Source organism: Neofelis nebulosa, chromosome 1 (genome assembly GCF_028018385.1).
Source record: "Neofelis nebulosa isolate mNeoNeb1 chromosome 1, mNeoNeb1.pri, whole genome shotgun sequence".
Classification (NCBI taxonomy): domain Eukaryota; kingdom Metazoa; phylum Chordata; class Mammalia; order Carnivora; family Felidae; genus Neofelis; species Neofelis nebulosa.
The window spans coordinates 97,133,129-97,149,976 of record NC_080782.1 but is presented as its reverse complement, the minus strand read 5'-3'; the positions used below and the strand labels follow the sequence as shown (position 1 = coordinate 97,149,976).

The window sequence follows — 16,848 nt, the reverse complement described above, 5'->3', positions numbered from 1 at the left end:
AAACGGATTGCTTTTTAAGGTGATGGATACGTTCACTCTCTTGACTGTGGTGATAAGTAGATACATATCAAAACTTAATCAAATTCTATACTTTAAATATGTGGTTTATTGTATGTCAATCACACATCGCTAAAACTATTTAAAAATAAAAGTGAGTTTAAGTTTTCTATTAAGATTTCTATGCCTTTCCTAGAAATCACTGGACACCTCCACTGGGATATGTGCCAGATGCCTTCCACTTGCTTTCTGAATCCACATTCTGCCTTCTGTCCTGCTCTCTGCCCTGGGGAAGCTGACCTATGGGAACCAAATCAAAGAACTCTGCACCTTCTGGCTTCTAAGTGGGTTCAGCCAAGGGGGAGCCCTGACACGAAATTACAGGGAGAGAAGAGATAAGTGGTTCTTTACTGCCAGACCAGGCCAATTCTGTGCAGGCCATCCTGAAGGCAGCCTTCTCTACATGACACTCTCTGTGTCTAGGTTCTTTCCTTCCTTCCCCTCCGGTCCAGGGCTAGTAACAGCTCCACTGGGTTATACACTTTTACTTGGGGTCCCCTTCCCCCAATTCACACTCTTGAAAACAGTCCCCTTATAAGTAAACTTCCCTAAATATCCTAATTTGGCTATGCCAGCTCCTTCCAGCTGGGATCCTGAATAATAAGGATGTTACAATATCCAGGCAGGGAACAAGAAACACTGCTCTCAAAACACACACACACACACACACACACACATACACACACACACACACACACACACACACACACACACACACCCCAAATCATAGAAAGACTGTCCATGGTTAACACTTGAAATTTACTCGACAGAAAATAAACCCTAGGTTCAAAAATTTTATAATATACATGAATTGGCACTGGTGCAGGAAAAGTAAAGGTAATTATTTTATGGGATTCAAAAGACTCATTGGAGATAAATGCTATGTGCAGATTTCTTTAAGTGGAAAGCTCATCCATCGCATGCAGAGAATTAACTTTGATAGCTATAAAGCACTGCCAAGGGATGCTGTGTGATTCGGTTTTCCTAGACCATGGGCATCAAGCCAGGTGGTCAGCTGAAGCCTGTTTCTATTATCTACAATCATATGGAGCAGAGAATTTGTTCTCTTCAATTCCCGAGAATTTATTTGACAGAGCATTTTTATGGCATTACAGGGGAAGCGGAAGCCAAACTCTGGATGACAGCCAAAAACATGTTTTTAGTCTGTTCAAACACTATTGGAAGTAAGGAAGCTGTAATGTGTAGAGAAGCAGTAAACAGGCCAATGCGGAGCTGGTTCCAACAGAGCACAGGACGACAGATCCACACCATGCATCACGGGGCAGGCTGATAACAGGGCACCAATAGGAATCAAGAGAAAAAGAAGTGTCCCCTTGTAAACACAACAGTACGTAAAACAATTCCATCCTAGCACCCATCTTCAGTGTTCAGAGAGCATTACAGATGGAGAGGGTTATACGGATAATACATGAGAATCCAAAGGAGTTACTCTATACCTACCATGTGTGGCTATCCGTTCTTCATTAAACCAAATCCTCTCTCCAAAAACAGCTTCTCCTAAGATTTTACTGGACCATCAAGGATTCCCTGCACAAAGGCAAAGGGTCTATATAATCAGTAAAGGACCTGGCTTGTCTCTAGATTCCTTCCATGAGGTAAGTGATGAAAATCCTTGTGTGTGTATTTTGTTGCATATAAAAATGTATCTGATCCAGTGAGTTATTCTGTCCTGTGTAGACATGGAAGGAACTATCAGTGGAGTGTCATGAACTTAAAACGGGGAGGGAGGAGGGCGGCTCCCACATCAGAACCTCTCACTTATCCCCCCTTTAAGAGGTCCAGGAACTCTATTATCTCTGATCTGGAAGCTCAGAGCACAATATTTCCACCAAACTGATAATAAACTCTCCCAGAGGCTATGTGAACCACTGCTACCAGTATGGCAATGAATGCTGTTTCTCCCCTAACGTAATTAGTGTTGAGATAACATCCTGTTGAATGGAAGGAAGATTCCGTCCTATCTGACCTGTGCAAGATGAACTCATACTCTCACTGTACCCAAGTATTTGTACACAGTACTTGAAAATTCTGCTACAGAATTTTCAAGTACTGCTACAGTACTTGAAAATTCAGAAAAACGAGCAACTCCACCCTCCCCTTTATGCACCAGAGAGCTAAGAGGGACGCTTCATGACAGGAACACAATCACAGAACATGCTGGTGGCCAGCCAGGAGTTCAGAATTTCCAGCCTGTGTCTGAGTCTGTACACCACAGGTTTTAACCACGGTCAAGTACCACTCATGCCGCCTTAGGGTTTATTCCTGGAGCTGCCCCACAGAACAAATGGATCCTGGAGAATCGGCTCCCTCCCCCCTTAAGCTTTCTAAAATGCAGTCAGCTGCCCATGCTGTTGAAGCCAAGAGCTACAGAACACACATTATGTGTGTTAGGGGCTTGACTTTGCCATCTGGCCTGGTCCTCCAGAACTCGGGCTGCAGAACTGGCTGGTGTCACTGACAGTTTTAAGGGTCTATTTATTTTGGTGGTGATTAGCAAAGAGTGTAAATCTCTGACTAAACCCACAAAGGGATGTCGTTTGTAAAAATAAACAAGGCAAAAACTGTTTCAGTGCCTTCCTCTGTTTAAATTATAAAGCCAACCAAAAGCTCACAATGAGAAGGTAGGAAAATATGGAGGAAAAGAAATTTTTAGCAAAATGATAAGATTAAAGAACAAAGAGAGTTACCAGACAGTAACAACTTACACTTAAGGTGATTCTTGAAATAACAAACCTCAAAAATCAATCAGCAAAAACATCCCGTAAGTCAATGGGTCATACTCCACTGAGCCCCAAACTTATTTCCTCATTGCCTCATTTCCAATTACATGGGAAGTAAAACATGTAAAATACGGAACTGTTTCTTTAAAACATCTTCATACATCCAGAATATGGCCTCCAGGTGCCTCTACCCTTCTGGGAAAATGCCTCTTGGCTCTGGCTAGGCTTAGGAGAGACACCTGGCTTTAGCAAAAACAAAAGATCCATGAGATCAGGTCATCCGTGGCTCCCTGCATTATAGCCATGATGTGCTTTAGTAGGGGGCCATCTTATTTGTCACTATGGAGCTAAAGCATCCTATGTTTCTCCCCCTAAGGAAGCACAAGAATACAGGCTCATAAGTGCTTTCTCTTCAGAGGCAACTATGGCCCCCGTACTGTATGCTCCTCTTACCTCTCGCTCCTTGGAGGCCATTTCCAGAGGGTCCTGTTAACCCTCCCAAGTTGTGACCTCCTTCCTTCCCCAGTCACTCCACCTACTTCTAGCCCTTCACTCCTCTTTGCCCTACTTCTAGTCTTAGAGCCCAGGGAGAGGCAAACAGGGACCAGAGTCCACTGAGAGGCAAGCAGGTGGGGGGATGATAAAGAATGGGTAGGCAGGATGCTGGGTAGGCAAGATGATAAAGAATGGGTAGGCAGGAAAAGAGGCAGGGAGGAGAGGGCATCCTCAGGCAGAACCCCTTCCTCTTCCCATGCCAGTATGCAGTGCCCTATTCTACCTGCAGCCACGGGTCTCAGCAACTTAAAGCAAAGTCAAAGCAAAAGTCAACAATCACCCACAGTGCTCCTGCACAGCCTCCGTCCTACATTTCCTGTCCAAGGCTCTGCTTCAGGGGTGAGTGAAAAGCCCTGAGATGTCCTGTCCGTTTATCAGCATGATTAAGAAAAATGTGACTTGGGTCCCTTAAGAATAAAACCTTGAAGTCATCTTTCATTGCTTCTATTCTCTGCCAAGGTTACAGAGTTTTAATGGAGTGGCCCCCTCAGTTCCCAAGGTACGTATGTTCCCAATTGAGGACCAAAGTTACTTTTCTTGTTTATTTATTTTTTTCCTAGAAGGAAGTGCTCCTACTAAGGCCTACGACTTTAGTTACCCTTTAATCTTTTTAGATTCTAAAAAAGGAAGCGGGGGCACTAGAAATGGCAGACCAACCATACCATAAGCAGGGAAGATCATGAACTCTCACAGGAAATGCTCAGATGTTTAAGTTCTTAGCACATTTGTTCATTTCACATTCACATTCAACACTGAGTGCTTCTCTAGGCCAGGACCAAGCAGGACAATCCTACCGAGAAGTCACAACAGAGAACAAACCACCACATTTAAAATGTGTACTAAGAGGGGCGCCTGGGTGGCTCAGTCAGTTGGGCGGCCGACTTTGGCTCAGGTCATGATCTCGCGGTCCGTGAGTTTGAGCCCCGCGTCAGGCTCTGTGCTGACAGCTCAGAGCCTGGAGCCTGTTTCAGATTCTGTGTCTCCCTCTCTCTGACCCTCCCCCATTCATGCTTTGTCTCTCTCTGTCTCAAAAATAAATAAACGTTAAAAAAAAATTTTTTTTAAATAAATAAAATAAAGTGTGTACTAAGAGTGCAAAGGTAAAACGAATATTTCATATTGAATAGTCAATGTGTAAGAATAAAGAAATTCAGCATTTTCTTTTTTTAATTTTTTTTAAATGTTTATTTCTGAGAGAGAGAGATAGAGTGTGAGTGAGGGTGGGGGGCAGAGAGAGAGAGGAAGACACAGATCCGAAGCAGGCTCCATCCAGACTCCGAGCTGTCAGCACAGAGCCAGATGGGGGACTCGAACTCATGGACTGTGAGATCATGACCTGAGCTAAAGTCGGACACCCAACCAACTGAGCCAACCAGTCGCCCCAGAAACTCAGCATTTTCAAGTCTTCTTTTGAACTAAAAAGCACTATACAAATTCTATTAGAAAAGCTGATGCATTTTTATTTATCTGGTCACTTTTACAAATACCTTGATTACGTATTTGTATTGAAATATATCTGACATAAACACTGTAAGTTTAAGGTGTGCCGCATTTATACACTGTGGTATCATTGCCATTGTAGCAATAATTAACACGTCTACCATGTTGTTTTTAGTGGTTGGAATCATGAAGTTCTAGTCTCTTAGCAAATTTGATGATTCTATTTATTTTTATTTTTTTATTATTATTTTTTTAATTTTTATTAACTATTTATTTTTGAGAGAGAGACAGAGTGTGAGTGGGGTAGGAGCAGAGAGAGAGGGAGACACAGAATCCGAAGCAGGCTCCAGGCTCTGAGCTGTCAGCACAGAGCCCGATGCGGGGCTTGACCTCAAGTACTGTGAGATCATGACCTGAGCTGAAGTCAGACGCTTACCGCCTGAGCCACCGAGGCGCCCTGCAGATTTGATGATTTTAATACAGTATTGTTGACTAGGTTGACGATAGTGTACAATTAGATTTCTAGGTCTTAATTACTACTTGTTGCAAGTTTGTACCCACAAACAATATGTCCTATCCTCCCACCCTCTAAAGGATTTTTAAATATATTTTTAAAAAATTTTAATGTTTATTTTTGAGGGGGGTAGGGGCAGAGACAGAAGGAGACACAGAATCCGAAGCAGGCTCCAGGCTCTGTGCTGACAGTTCAAGCCCATGAACTGTGAGATCATGACCTGAGCCAAAGTTGGACACTTAACCAACTGAGCCATCCAGGCGCCCTAGGATTTTTAAATTAATATTTCAGTCTTGAGATTTCAACCAAGGGGAAAATGAATATAAAATCTATTTCATTATATGCACAATGTGCCTCTGAAGGATACTAAGAAACTAATAAATAACAAATAGGGGCTCCCTACAGAAAGGAAGGCTGAGAGTCAAGACAGAAAGGTTTTTTTTTTTGTTTTTTGGGTTTTTTTTACACGTAGCTCTATTTAAATGTCTTATATTTGAAACCTGGAATATATTTCCCAAAGACAATTTTTAAAATAAGCTTTATTTTTTTTTCAATATATGAAGTTTATTGTCAAATTGGTTTCCATACAACACCCAGTGCTCATCCCAAAAGGTGCCCTCCTCAGTACCCGTCACCCACCCTCCCCTCCCTCCCACCCCCCATCAACCCTCAGTTTGTTCTCAGTTTTTAAGAGTCTCTTATGCTTTGGCTCTCTCCCACTCTAACCTCCTTTTTTTTTTTTTTTTTCTTTCCCCTCCCCCATGGGTTTCTGTTAAATTTCTCAGGATCCACATAAGAGTGAAAACATATGGTATCTGTCTTTCTCTGTATGAAAAATAAGCTTACTTTAAAAAGGCGGAGTAGGATAAAAAATTTAATTCTAACTGGACTAACATGTATACAAAGAATGCCACATAACACTTTATTGTGGCTCCTTAAAATATACTTACTTATAACACTGTTAGATTAGAAATATGCTTTAATAGGGGCGCCTGAGTGGCTCAGTCAGTTGAGCATCCGACTTCAGCTCAGGTCATGATTTCATGGTTCATGAGTTTGAGCCCCGTGTCAGGCTCACTGTTGTCAGTGCAGAATCCCCTTTGGATCCTCTGTCCCCCTATCTCTCTGCCTGCCCCCTGACTCTGGAGTGCTCTCTCTCTCAAAAATAAACAAACATTTTTTTAATTAAAACAAAAAGAAATATGCTTTAATATACAGTAGCCTTCAATGTAACATCATTATGAAAACATGAGTAAGTAAGTTGAAATTTAGTATTTTATCCTGAGCAGGCAGCATCAGCACAGTGAGACCTTGCCTCCCTCTGTGAGCTCCTACCGCGCTTTTCATACCCACCTACACTGAGTTCCCATCACAAAGGCCTCGTCCCCTTCTTAAAAAGAACTCACTGCAGCCTTGAGCCTTAACTGGCTGTCCCTCCCACTGTGTTAAATTCTCTTTCCCAGGATCTTTGAATGGTTGATTCCTCTCTATTCTGGCCTCTGACCCCAACACCTGCGTGGAGATAATTTCCTGAGCAACTTACACTTGACCTACTTTATTTTCTTCTCTACATTTATTACAAGGCCATTTCAAGTCACCCAGTGGGGCACCTGGATGGCTCAGTCAGTTAAGCGCCTGACTCCTGATCTCTGCTCAGGTCATGATCTCCCGGTTCATGATTCAAGCCCTGCATTGGACTCTGCGCTGACAGTGTGGAGCCTGCTTGGGATTTTCTCTCTCTCCCTCACTCTCTGCCCCTCCCCTGCTCGCACTCCCTCTTTCAAAATAAACTTTAAAAATAAAGAAATAAAATAAATTCACCTCGCTTATTCATTTGTTTATATGTTTATTTCATCCCGTGCTTGGTCACTCCTCATCTCACCTCCAACAGACTATAAGCACCAGGAGATCCCCAGAGTATAGCACAATGCCTGGCAAAAATAGCTGCTCAACAGATATTTGTTGGATGAAAGAATGAACGAAGGCATCATACTAAATGGTGATAGACTGAAAGCTTTCCTCTCAGATCGCAAATAAGAAAAGGATGTCCACTCTTGCCACTTCTGGTCAACATTGTACTGGAGTTTCTAGTCGGGGCAATTAGGCAAGAAAATGAAATGAAAAGCATTCAGATTGGAAAGGAAAAAGCAAAACTATTTCTATTTGCAAATGACAGCATCGTGTATATAAAAATCCTAAATATCACACACGCACGCTTTCAGAACTAGTTAAGTTCAGCAAGGTTGCAGGCTACAGACCAAACATCAGTTGCATTCCAAACACTAGAAATGAACAGTTGAAAATGAAATTAAGAAAACAACTCTATTTATAATGATATCAAAATGAGTAAAAACTGAGGAATAAATATAACCAAACAACCCCAACACTTGTAAACTGAAAAGTATAAAACATTATTGTAAGAAGTTAAAGGGGCGCCTGGGTGGCTGAGTCAGTTAAGCATCCGACTTCAGTTCAGGTCATGATCTCACAGTTCGTGGGTTCAAGTCCTATGTCGGGCTCTGTGCTGACAGCTCAGAGCCTGGAGCCTGCTTTGGATTCTGTGTCTCCCTCTCTCTCTGCTCCTCCCCTGCTCCAGCTCTGTTCTCTCTCTCTCTCTCTCTCTCTCTCAAAAATAAATAAACAGCCTTGTCTTCCTTGTTATCAAATAGGGATAAAAGTAGTAGCCACCTCATCGGACTGTGAGACAATTAAATGAATTAGTGTGAAGTGCTCAGAATGGTATCAGTATATTGTGTCTAAGAGCAATAAGGCTCCTTAGTTCCCAAAATTTGGCTCCTTTATTTATTTTTTTAAGTTTATTTATTTATTTTGAAACAGAGAAAGAGAGAGGGAGAGCGTGCGCGTGCAAGCAGGAGAGTGCAGAAAGAGAGGTAGAGAGAGAGAGAATCCCAAGGGTCTACACACTGTCAGCACAGAGCCCAATATGGGGACTTGAACTCACCCAATGAGAGATCATAACCTGTGCCGAAATCAAGAGTCCAACTGACTGAGCCACCCAGGTGCCCCAATGTTGGCTCCTTTAAAAAAGGATGCTTGCTAATCTAAAGTAATCTGCCATTGGGTCTCCTGAACCCAGAATAAAACGGGAGAAAAGTCAAGCAAAAAAGTCAACTGGGGAGGCTAGCTTACTACACTGAGAGGGCTCTAAACTATTTTGGAGTACACAGCTTCTACCCTTCCTTCACATCGTAACCACAGGGTACTCTATGCACTTTTTTTCCTCCAAGACAGACAGTGGTGACTGGTGGAGGAGGATGTTAGGGGACAAAAGCAGTCAATTATATGAACAAGTTTTGTTTTTATTTTTATTTTTTAACATTTATTCATTTTTGAGAGTGAGAGAGGCAGAGCATGAGCAGAGGAGGGGCAGAGAGAGCAGGAGACACAGAATCAGAAGCGGGCTCCAGACTCCAAGCTGTCAGCACAGAGCCCGACTCGGGGCTCAAACCCACAGACCACGAGAACACGACCTGAGCTAAAGTCTGACGCTTAGCCGACTGAGCCACCCAGGTGCCCCTATATGAACAAGTTTTTTGAAGTATGGTATTTGCTTTCCTGTTCAAGACTGTTGGAAGAGAGGAAGTTAGAGAAATGAATGGCCCTCCCATTCTTCTGCAATTTGAGCTCAGTTCTCTTATTTCAGAGCAAATGCAGAACTATTTTGGGCAGACCTTGCCTTCTCTCCTTTCTTCTTTACACAAACATTCCTTTACTACAAACTGTCCAGGATAAGATCTGCCTTAGAGCAGAGCTTCCTGATTACACCTTGCAGCCCAAGCCAGACCTGTGGAAAGAGCTTACAGTTGATGGTGAAGGCAACCATCCTTTATCTCCATTGCAAACCCTGGCTACAGCTACTTCTCGGGCCTGTAGTCAAACTATATCTTTTCTGTTTCTACAAGTCTTGAGATCACTGTGGAAATCGTTATTGCAAATACCTCCCTTCTCTTGATCTCAGGACAACATGAGGCTAGAGTTGATCTGAAAGGCTACATGCACATGGACTTAAGAGGGTAAGTTTCAAGCATATCCCATGACTTGCATGGTAAGGACTCAAAATATGCTTGTTGAATAAACAGTCCATATATAAGGAGGTATGCTGGTGTTCTCAAATGGTAACCATTTATTGTATTTAATATAGTCATAATCACATCAGGATCTTATAAAATCATCAATCTTATTCAGATTAAGCAAATAGGATATAATTTTATAGGCCTGAGAGGACTAATGGATACAGGAGAGGCGCAGACCCAATTTAAATACTTTCTAGCTGTGTATTTCTTTTTTTTTTTAAAGTTTATTTATTTTGAGGGGGAGAAAGAGAGAGAGAGAGCAAATGAAAGAGTGGGGCAGGGCAGAGAGAGAGGAGAGAGAGAATCCCAAGCAGGCTCAGCAATGTGGGGCTAGAACTCCCGAATCATGAGATCATGACCAGAGCCAAAGTCAGACCTTAACCAACTGAGCCATCCAGGAGTCCCTCTAGCTGTGTGATTCTTAACATGCTATCAAACTTCTACAAGTTTACTTCCTCATCTGTAAAGGGGGATTGGAAGTTATAGCTACCTCATGGGCTATTTCAAGAATTAACTTTAAAAACAGTAAAGCACCATGCAAATGTTCTTGATATTCTTAGTTATTTAACATATGTGCACACTCTACAAGTATAATATCTCTGTTAACTACATAGAAGTTTTTAAAGAAAAGCTTTTAAAGAGATAATGTCAGATATCACTTTACACCTGTCAGACTGGCTAGTATGAAGAGAACAAGAAATAACAAGTGTTGGTAAGGATGCAGAGAAAAGGGAACCCTCCTGTACTTTTGGTAATCAGGCACATTGATGCAGCCACTATGGAAAATAGTACAAAAGCTCCTCAAAAAATGAAAAATAGAGGCATCACACAACCCAGAAATTCCACTTCTGGGTAGTTATCCAAAGAAAATGGCCAGCCAGGGGTGCCTGGGTGGCTCGGTCAGTTAAGTATCAGACTCTTGATTTTGACTCAGGTCATGATCTCATGGTTTGTGGGCTCAAGCCCTGCCTCAGGCTCTGCACTAACAGGGCAGAGCCTGCTTGGAATGCTCTCTCTGCCCCTCCCCCGCTTGTGTGCTCATGTACACTTGCTTGCTTGCTCTCTCTCAAAAAAATAAACTTCAAAATTTTTAAGGAAAATGGTAAGCCAATCTCAGGTGATCTGTGCACCCCTATGATCTTTGCAGAATTCTTTACAATAGCCAACATACGGAAGCAACTTAAGTGTCCATTCATGGATGAAATGATAAATTAGACGTAGTATATATATACAATGGAATACTACTCAGCCATAAAAAAGAATGAAATCTTACCATTGTCACATGGATGGACCTAGAAGGTATAATGCTAAGTGAAATAAGTCAGAGAGAGACAAATACCATATGATTTCACTTATATGTGGAATACTAAAAAACCAAACAATGAACAAACAAAATAAAACAGGAACAGATTCATGGATACAGGAAACAGTTGGTTACCAAAGGGAGAAGGGCTGGAAGGAAGGCAAAAAAGGTGAAGAGGACTCAGAGGTACAAACTTCTAGATATTAAATAAGTAAGTCATGGAGATATAATGCACAGCATTGGGAATACAGCCAATATAACACTGTCCTAATTTTGTATGGTGACAAACGGTAGCTAGACTGTGAGGATTATTTTATAATGTATAAAAATATCGAATTACTATCATGTACACCTGAAACTAACAGGATAGTATATGTCAATTATACTTTAATGATAAATAGAGAAAGATGCTCAGAGGCATTGAACACAAGTTAAATTAGAAAGGAATTATCAGCAGCCCAAGAAAAATCAACCTGCGTAGGTTCATCGTGCTGAGAACTTGGAAAAATGAATCTCTGGTGACAGGCCTAATCTAGGACCGCGGCGTTCACAAGGAGCAGAATCGCACCCACTGCAGGCACTTTTCCTTTAACCCATCACCCAGCCACTGCTTTCCCGCTCCTCTCCTCTCACTGCTCCACTCGGGGGTGCCCAGCCGGCTCCCTCTCCATCGGCCCTCTTCAGGACCTCCCCGCAGAGTCTACTCTGACCCTTCGGCCTACCGGCTCCCGGCTCGGAGGCCCAGCAACTAGCATTCCGCCAGACGCCAGACACCCTTTCACCTCGACCTTTAGAAAACGGAAGACAGAAAAAGCACCGGAGGAGGTGGGGTGCCGGGGCTGCGGGTGGCCTTGGAGCGGGCATGCGCAGAGGCCGCGGCGGCCTGCGGGCCTGGGAGAAGCGGAGAAGGCGCCGCCAGGGTGAGCAGTCCCCTCGCTTGGACGCTGCTCGGGGAGCTGACCCCGTCTAGCCAGCGCCCACCCCAGCCTCCCGGCCCACTTCCAAGAGGCTGCGGGGGCCGTCTGGCGCGCTGGGGCAGGAAGGCATAGCTGCGGCTCCCGGAGGGGCGGAGCCCCGCGCCGGCGCAGGGTTGGCGGGCCGCCGGGGGCGCTGCGTACCTGGTAGCGGCCGGTGAGCAGCTGGCTCCGCGATGGCGTGCACAGCGGTTGCGTGTAGTAGTTGTCCAGGAGCACCCCGCCGGCTGCCAGCTCGTCCAGGTGCGGCGTGCGGATATTCGAGCCGTGGAAGCTCACGTCGTTCCAGCCCAGGTCGTCCGCCAACACGAAGACGAGATGCGGCGGCCGGTCGGCCCCGGCTCCTGCGCCCAGCCGGGACGGCAGCAGTAGCAGCCGCAGCAGCAGGGGGAGGACGCCGGGAAGGAGCGGCCGCCGCCGGCTGGGGCCTCGGGGCAGGCTCGCAGCGCCGCGCCGGCCCATCCTTCGCGGCCCACGGTCCCCGAGCCTGTGGCGCCGCCAGCCTCAGACACCGGTTATAGAATCAGGAACTGGGCGGCCGGGGCCTGCCCCGCCTCCGCAAGGGATTTCACCCGCGGCCGACTGCGGGCTGGAGAGACCCGGCGCCCGAGCCCCCGCCGATCCCGGGCCGGTGTGACGGGGGAGGAGCCAGCGGAGAAGCACTCGGGGCTCCCGCAGCTCAGCTCCGTGGAAACTCACTTGATAGGAGCCACGATTGCATCGTAGCATCCTCAAAGAGGAGCAGATTTGTTCTTTTTAGTAACTCTTCGCAGTTTACAAAGTCTTTCGTTAAATTTCGCAACAACCTCGGCAACTGGAAATTTAGTTAACGCACCTTTCTTCCCTCACTCCCCCCAATATAGAAGCTTTTAGTTGGTTGAGCCTAACCCGAACTCAAATCCTGAGCTGTGTGATGTTTTAAAGGTCGTAGGGGAATCATTTCCGGCAAAAGAACTCAGGCTTGTGCAAGTGAGAAGTCGTTGGAGAGAGAGAGCTCTAGGTGATGTTTCAGATTCATTTTGAATAGTATACGCCTGTGAAGCCACTTCCTCCTCACTACCCAGAAAGGAGCCAAATACACACTCCGATTGCAGGGTGCCCTTTTGAAGGTGCAGTTTTACTGAGGCTGCCTGAGGATTGTTTGGAGTGTCGTGTGACCATTGAGTAGCTCATTAGTTTGTCTAGGTAGAAGCCCCTTCATGGCTGGCTCCCTGACACTCAACTAGTGAACCAAAGAAGTAAAGTATCTTATTTGCCCGAAATCATCTGTGGATGGAAGGAAATAATACCCTTAATCACATGCTCATTGAATTGGGAAGTTAGCCTTATGATTAGTACATTGCCATCCAAAACTTTCTGCCTGTTCCATGTCTGGAGATAGACTATAACTATTTATAGTTATATGGGGGAAATTATGCACTGTATCCCTTCAGGTTATCTGAGTCTGATTCCATGGGAATTATTTCACAGCATTTTAAGTTGTGGATAACTGATAGCAATGGAAACCAATCAGCGGAGTGGCAATCCTCACCAACCACCATGGATGAAAGCAGTTCGGCCTCCACTTGCACATTTATTGTAATATTCCTGATCTGATCCTTGGATTGTCCTTTGAATTCGTTTTAACACCTTACCAGTTTCCTCATTAGTGAACGAAATAAAATCTTCAACATGTATTCTTTTTTATATTTGTACAAGAGTCATGATTTTATCTTTTTTAAAAATTATCCTTTAGGGGTGCCTGGGTGGCTCAGTCGGTTGAGCGTCTGACTTCCGCTCAGGTCATGATCTCAAGGCTGATAAGTTGGAGCCCAGCCTCGGGCTCTGTACTGACAGCTCAGCCTGGAGCCTGCTTCAGATTCTGTGTCTCCCCCTCTCTCTACCCCTCCCCTGCTCACGCTCTGTGTCTCTCTGTCTCTCTGTAATAAACGTTAAAAAAATTAATTAAAAAAATTTTTTAAATTATCCTTTAACACATGGATTTTGTTCCTCTTGCATGTAATTATTGTACTTTGCATGAGGTGGATTAGTTTGTCACATCCACTTTCATCTCTAGTGGAGTCAATGAAATTTAGGAAAAAATTTAAATTTAGCATTAAATTCAAAAGAATAATTTTTAATTGCTGTTTGACTCTTATGTGAAGACTTGAAAATTTCCTTTAAAGACCCTGCAAGATGTTAAAGGCTTGAGAATTCTCCACTATGACTCTTGCATGTCTTCCCCATAACTGTTTCTCTCTACCCTTCCTGATAGAAATCAAATTGACCAACTCTTAAAAACTGAGAACAAACTGAGGGTTGATGGGGGGTGGGAGGGAGGGGAGGGTGGGTGATGGGTACTGAGGAGGGCACCTTTTGGGATGAGCACTGGGTGTTGTATGGAAACCAATCTGACAATAAATTTCATATATTGAAAAAATAAAAAATAAAAAAATAATAATAAAAAATAAAACACACACACACACACACACAAATTGACCAAACATGGCTGCTAATCTGCAGAAACAGTCCCTCCATTGACCACCTGCTCCAGAAACTAGCTAAACTTGCACTGAGATTTCTCATATCCTGCATTTTCAAGTAAAAACCTATGCTAATCATGCTCTGGAAATGTGCAAATGAGTTAATCAAAAAGAGCTAATTCGATTTTCTGTCTATGTATTGAACACATGATATGCAGTAAAGGTTGGTGATTATGAAATCTCTCAGTTAGAGTTTGTCTGATGTTTCCTGACTCAGGTAATGGGTTTGTGCAAAAATATCCTAACAGTGATATATCTTCTTGTTGCTTCATATTAAGAAGGACATGATGTTGATGTCTTATTTGATCACTTTTTTTTTTTTAATTTTTTTTAACGTTTATTTATTTTTGAGACAGAGAGAGACAAAACATGAACGGGGGAGGGTCAGAGAGAGGGAGACACAGAATCTGAAACAGGCTCCAGGCTCTGAGCTGTCAGCACAGAGCCTGATGCAGGGCTCGAACTCATGGACCGCGAGATCATGACCTGAGCCGAAGTCGGCCGCTTAACCGACTGAGCCACCCAGGTGCCCTGATCACTTTGTTAAGGTAGCCATTTCTCTGCTGTAAAGTTAATATTTAACTGATCATTATTTTATGGGGAGATACTTTGAGAATATGTTTATATTTTGTTATTTCTAAAAGTTTTGCTTATTAGTTTTAGTGCCCAGTGATACTTCTTGCTTTGATCTATTATTATTAGGATGGTTGCTGAACGGTGATTTTCTAATTCCATCATCCTTCTATATTTAGTAGTTGCCAAGTTTGCCTTCTCCCTCATTAATTTGCTTATTTAAATTACTACGGGGACGCCTGGGTGGCTCAGTCGGTTAACCGTCCGACTTCGGCTCAGGTCACGATCTCACAGTCCGTGAGTTTGAGCCCCGCATCGGGCTCTGGGCTGACGGCTCAGAGCCTGGAGCCTGCTTCCGATTCTGTGTCTCCCTCTCTCTGCCCCTCCCCCGTTCATGCTCTGTCTCTCTCTGTCTCAAAAATAAACGTTAAAAAAAAATTTTTTTTTAAATATAAATAAATAAATAAATAAATAAATAAATTACTACGAAATCATGGCTTCTTGTTTTAATCACTGTGCTATAATACTTTACTATAATTATTTCAATCCTCCGATTTCCTCTGATTTACCCAATGGGAGCCCCTTCATTCTAGCTCTTGTGTCCTTTTGGCATATCCTCTTTAACCTCTGAGCACTCTCTTACTTTTTGGTACAAAGAGATATTCTAGATTCATCTTGTATTTTTCCTTCCCTAACTGTGGAATTAACATTTCTCCTAGGAACTGTGATTCCTTTTAGTGGAGGATGACATCTAGAAACCAGTGTCTGTGTTATAGGTATGCTGGTTGCCTCTGGGCTGTCATTAGTTCTAGGATCTCTCATCAGACAAAGATAGGAACTAGATGTATGTATTCACACACACACATACATAAGTGTATATATATACCATATTGACACATACATACAGATATAAAACCATGAGTTTATAGTCAATACCTCCAATTCTGCTTTCCCCCAAATGTATGTATGTATATATATATATATATATATATATATATATATGGGTAGTACCAGTTTTCATTGTTAGCAGCCATTAAAGTGCTATACTTTAAATTTTTTGCCATCTGATATGAGAAATGGTATCTTAGGATAGTTTTTGGTTTCATATTTATGAGTAAACATCTTTATGAGTTTAAACATCTTTTGAGATTTGAAGAGCTATTTTTTACATCAATTTTGTGAATTGTGTCATTTTTGACTAGGTTCAGTCTTTTTCTCAATTTTCATTTAAGTTTACTTGTTTCTTTTGAGAGAGAGAGAGGGAGAGAACTCGAGAGGGGGAGGGGCAGAGAGAGAGAGAATCCCAAGCAGGTTCAGTGCCGCGAGCACAGAGCCTGACAAAGGGCTCAAACTCACAAACCATGAGACCACGACCTGAGCCAAATCAAGTCACATGCTTAACCAACTGAGCCACCCAAGCACCCCTTTTCCCCTCAATTTTAAGAGTTCTTTATATATTAGAGATGTTACCTCTTTAACTATCTTCATGCATATGATATTTCTCACATTGGGTCTATCTGAAGGATAAATCCCTATAACTGGAATTGCTGAATTAAAGTGTATGTGCATTTTGAGAGAGTATGATACTATGATATGTACCACAAATATTTTCTCCCAGTTTGTCAACTGTCAAATATTTTGCTATGGTGTTTTTTGATATGCCGTCATTTTTTTTAATGTAGTCAAATTTATCAATTCTTTTTGTATTGCATCTGGATTTTGAGTCATGGTTAGACTTTCCTTATACCAAAGTTAAATTCACCCATGTTTTCTTCTAGTTTTTGTGTGGCTTCACTTTTCACATTTAGATCCCTCATCCATTAGGATTTATTTTTGTGTATGATGTGAAATATGGATCTAATTTTGTCTTTTTCCAAATGCTTACCCAGTTATCCTAGCACCGTTCATAAAGAAAATAAAGAAGTCCATCTTGGGGCAGCTGGGTAGCTCAGTTGGTTAAGCTGACTTCAGGTCAGGTCATGATCTCCCAGTCCATCGGTTTGAGCCCTGCATCAGTCTCTGTGCTGACAGCTCAGAGACTGGAGACTGCTTCAGATTCTGTGTCTCCCTCTCTC

General features: G+C 43.1%; 1 protein-coding gene and 1 long non-coding RNA gene across 3 annotated transcripts in view; one reads left to right on the top strand and one right to left on the bottom strand.

The window, feature by feature from the left end:
- ARSB (arylsulfatase B) overlaps positions 1–12,791 on the bottom strand; it is a 178,054-nt gene extending 165,263 nt beyond the window's left edge. The window contains exon 1 of one of the 2 annotated variants that reach the window (XM_058728890.1): positions 11,823–12,791. In XM_058728890.1, the coding sequence (XP_058584873.1) occupies positions 11,823–12,140 (318 nt within the window). In that variant the 5' untranslated portion in view covers positions 12,141–12,791. The remainder of the gene's footprint in view (positions 1–11,822) is intronic. The other variant, XM_058728898.1, reaches the window with a different exon arrangement.
- On the top strand, positions 1,420–7,136 carry LOC131511070 (uncharacterized). Its single transcript, XR_009261318.1, has 2 exons — positions 1,420–1,673; positions 6,891–7,136. It is a non-coding gene; the product is annotated as an uncharacterized LOC131511070 (long non-coding RNA).
- Positions 12,792–16,848: the final 4,057 nt, after the last annotated feature.